The following is a 4,326-nucleotide window of genomic DNA, read 5'->3' as shown; positions in this document are numbered from 1 at the left end:
GGCGGCTGGGCCGGCGGCGCTGAGGGCCTCACGCTGCGGGCGGCCTGTCGTTCGTCTCCCTCCAGCTGCGGGAGTACAAGGTGGTCGGGCGATGCCTGCCCACGCCCAAGTGCACGACGCCTCCTCTCTACCGCATGCGGATCTTCGCTCCGAACCATGTTGTCGCCAAGTCCCGGTTCTGGTACTTCGTTTCTCAGCTGAAGAAGATGAAGAAGTCTTCTGGAGAGATTGTGTACTGTGGCCAGGTGCGGGATTGAAAACCTAAAAGAGTGGGAGATTTGTAAGGAATTCCAGCTGGTATGTGTGGAAGGAATTTATGTAAGCACAGTTATTAGGGGTGAGGTTGAAGTTCATTTATTCTTCAGTTGCTGAGAACCTTGAGTGACAAGTTCGTTTTTTCATAGTGGCACTATATGTCCAGTAAACAAAAAAGAAATGTACTTCCCAGCACTTGGGAGTTATGAGCTATGCCACTAGTCAGTGCTGCTGTCTGGTTCTTACGCTTGCTTCATTGTGGAATATACCTTTTAAGAGTCATCTGGACATTCATAATTCTTGGAAAGTAGATACTTGTATGCTTGCACTCCTCTACCTTGATGCTTAAAAGACATTCTTTAGAGCCGAAATCTTCTGTGTATTTTTCTTCCCACGCTGAATGATTAAAACTTTTCACTCTGAATTACCAAGACTCGAGTGTAGCTATGTTGATGTGGGGAAAGAGAGCACATAGTTGTTTTTGACATTAAAACTCCCCATAGTGGTTTCATTAAAGCTCTGAAATATTTCTTCTTAAACTTGTAAAATGCCAGTGATGTACTGTCTCTAATTACTTTTGTGCTCTTGTGTAATTCCAGGTGTATGAGAAGTCCCCTCTGCGAGTGAAAAATTTTGGTATTTGGTTGCGCTATGATTCTCGTAGCGGAACTCACAACATGTACAGGGAGTACAGGGATTTGACCACGGCTGGTGCTGTCACTCAGTGCTGTAAGTACATGTAACTGTTTGAGGTATAAAATGGTAGGACCAGTATATAAGCACAAGATTAAATCTTAAACTGGGCATAAAGCATGATGACTTGATCCATGTTAAGATAACTGAAACACTGGAAAAATAAAGTGGGGATTTCCCAGAGAAGTCCATGCATGTTTGTGTATGATGTATGTGGTATCTTCCTTGTTACCACTCTTTATACAGTTTCTCTAGCTGAAAACATTCCCACTTCATCTTGACGTGACTTTCTACAATTCTAGTAATGAGGTTTGCTATACAGACTGAGAGTTTCATGACCTTTTAGGTGCTGTATATATTTCTTGCACTGTATTTATTGTTTTAAAATAATTGAGTATATCTTCCCAAGTCTTGTGGAGAGAATATTTCAGATATCATGTGGAACACACTAGCATCTGTCCCTTGGAGAGCAAGTTAAAAAAAAAAAAACATCATGGGGCAGGGAAAAGTGTGTTGCTCGAAGATCTCATTGCCTTAGTTCAGGGAGAATTAAAGGTTGTCCTGATTTCAGTCTGTTTTGTGAAGTACTTGAGGGATAGACCGTTTGTATAGCTGATGCTGTGGATATTTGAATCCAGAAGTGTTACAAACACTACAGAATGCACACAAAAACCCAAAGAATATTGTTCTTAATAATGATATTCTTGTCATGTGTGCAAATATTAAATGTATCTTGTCGCCTTTCAAAAGCTGAAGTGCTGTTGAAAGTGAAATTTAAGGTTCGACATTAACTTAAAATAATTCCTGTTAGTTAATATACTGGAGGACTGCTTAAGAGGCCTGAGAACTTAATTTGTCATGATAATTGCATCGTGACTTTGATACCTTTATGTTCAAGAATACTTTTGACAGGTAAGTTTTTAATAGGGATGTTAGATCTTCATGGGAAGCATTGTAAGCACAATAGTATTTCAACGGGCATATCTTGTGGAACTAGCTATAGATGTAATGACCTGAAGGCAGTGATTTTCACTGCCGCAGGGAGGAATTTTCAGGTAGCATCATGTACAGATGGCTTCCTCCTGTTCTGAAAGCCTAATTATGTGGGCTAAATATTAATTCACGTTTTTATCACTTGGCACTTTTAAGAAAAGTAAAGATAACCTCAGATCCTACCTTTACTTGCACCTTCCTTTTGGCAGGGAAATTCTGAAGTTCACATGTCTTTCCAGTAATCATATTTCAGTGTTGATTCTGAATCACAGGTTTTTTGTGCAAAAAAATGAAATAGCCCCATGTAGATTACTTCTGTACATGTGTACCTTCTTGAAATCAGGCAAGAACAGTAAGAAGGTGCTTTCTTGGAGGAGTTTGGTTATGAGTTCCAGGAAGAATTTTCTGCTGCATGTTGGTTCTGTGATATTTCTGCATCACTTCAGATACTAAAACCAGTGTGATTAAGTAGAGTCGATCAGGAATTTTAAAAGTTGTAGATGGTACTATAAACGTTTCCTGAAAAGGTGGTAGTAAGATTTTTGAACTGAAAAGATTTATTTTTAATGAGTTCTTTTGTTACAGACCGCGATATGGGAGCCCGTCATCGTGCCCGTGCTCATTCTATTCAGATCATGAAAGTCGAGGAGATTGCTGCTAGCAAGTGCCGTAGACCAGCAGTCAAGCAGTTCCATGTAAGTGAAGTAGCATTGCAGTGGCTGGTGGGTCCTGGTCTAACACAGACTGGAAGGGGGGAGCTCTCTTCTCTGGTACAGGTTTGCTTTGCAGGCAAAAACAGGGAGGGAACCTAACTTGCATGCATAGGTTTGCAGTTGTGTTATATTATGATCAAGACTTTTAATGCTAGAACTGTTTGAAAGAAAGTCAGACTAAAACAAAAGCGTATTATCTTGCAGAAAGCTTACCTATATATAACAGGCATTTCTTTCAAAAAGAATCGCAAAACTAAGGCATCTGTTAGCTCCTATATAGAAATATAGATTAGAAGTATATCTAATCTGTGGATGCATTACTTCTCTATACATAAGTTAGCAGTTGAATGTAGCTTAGCTATTTATTGCAAACTATGTTCTGTTGTTCATCTAATATCTCAATTAACACAGAAACATTTTTCTTGCAGGATTCTAAAATCAAGTTCCCTCTGCCACACAGAGTTCTGCGTCGCCAGCACAAACCACGTTTCACTACCAAGAGACCAAATACTTTCTTTTAAGTACGAAAACGTGCTGTCAACCCTGTGTTGTAATAAAGGTCTTATTTGAACATTTGACTCCCAGCTGTCTTTTGGAAACGGTGTTCTGGATAACTAGGAGTCCCCCTTCCTACGCTTTATTTTCTGTAAACTATTGGCAGCCTACTGTTTGCAGTAATGATTGCCCTCAAACAGGTGAATGTTTCAGGTGACAACTTAAGTTACCAAAACAGCTCATCAATAAACCAAAATTTTAATAACCAGCTTTCCAGGTCAGGGTAAGTCTATTGTTGAGCAGCTATAACATCCTACATTCATTTTGTCCCTTTAGGCATGCTAAGTAAATGTAGTTGAATTCAGGAAGAAGGCAGATTTTTGTGCACGCAGAACTCAAACTTGTCAGCTGTAAGGATAAAGACCTTGTAAATTCAGCTAAACTACTTCAAGTTGTAAGCCTTTAAAGCCAAAACTTTAGTTCTAACCTGAACCTTTTCAAGGATGTTACGCACCATTCTGAAGTAACTGATGTACGCATACAGAGATGCCTGCGCCTAGAAATGAAAAGTGACGAAGGGCTTGGCGGACCTATCTCTGGTACTGGGCCAGAGAGGAACTGCCTGTGGATTGCAGGTGAGAGCCTTGCTCCGTGTAGGGGGGAGGCTGTTCCACAAGAGTTGGACTGGTCAGTGCTGCCAGAACAGCCCCCATCTGCAGCCCCGTAGCTCAGATCTGCTCTCCTCCTCGTTGCCCTCTCAAGCGTATCAGCACAGGGAGCTCATCTGTCCAAAACATCGTCCGAAAAAAGGGGATTAGTGGGAGCAATTCGTGATCTCCCAGATGCAAGGGAGAGGAAACTAAATGCAAAACGTTAGGACAAGCGGAGGGTCCTGCGGGAGTCCTACCAGGGTAATGCCAGAGGGTGGGCATAAGATCACCTGCAAGACCTTGTCTTCTGGGACTTCTTGACCGAAAGATGCGGCGTCAAAATGGGCTTCGGATTATAGGCGTCACAAAAACAGAGGCGGCGGGGAGCTCGCTACAGCAACCGAGGCCAGCATGGCCAACCCGGAAGCGGCAACGCGGGTGAGGGAGGGGAGGGGAGGGGAGCGGAGCGGGCCGGGCCGGGCCGGGCCGCCCGCAGTGAACCGAGCGCGGCCATGCCCCGCGCCGCG

At 42.7% G+C, this 4,326-nt stretch overlaps 1 protein-coding gene across 1 annotated transcript; it reads left to right on the top strand.

Moving 5' to 3' along the window:
* The first annotated feature begins 28 nt into the window (after positions 1–28).
* Positions 29–3,230, top strand: RPL18A (ribosomal protein L18a). Its single transcript, XM_010561712.1, has 4 exons — positions 29–245; positions 855–984; positions 2,527–2,636; positions 3,083–3,230. Exons 1-4 carry the CDS (start codon positions 135–137, stop codon positions 3,173–3,175), a joined length of 444 nt encoding a protein of 147 aa, XP_010560014.1. The 5' UTR covers positions 29–134; the 3' UTR covers positions 3,176–3,230.
* The last annotated feature ends 1,096 nt before the right edge of the window (positions 3,231–4,326 follow it).

Source organism: Haliaeetus leucocephalus, unplaced genomic scaffold (genome assembly GCF_000737465.1).
Source record: "Haliaeetus leucocephalus isolate CR32 unplaced genomic scaffold, Haliaeetus_leucocephalus-4.0 Scaffold151, whole genome shotgun sequence".
NCBI classification, from domain to species: Eukaryota; Metazoa; Chordata; class Aves; order Accipitriformes; family Accipitridae; genus Haliaeetus; species Haliaeetus leucocephalus.
This window is presented reverse-complemented; position numbering and strand designations above follow the sequence as displayed.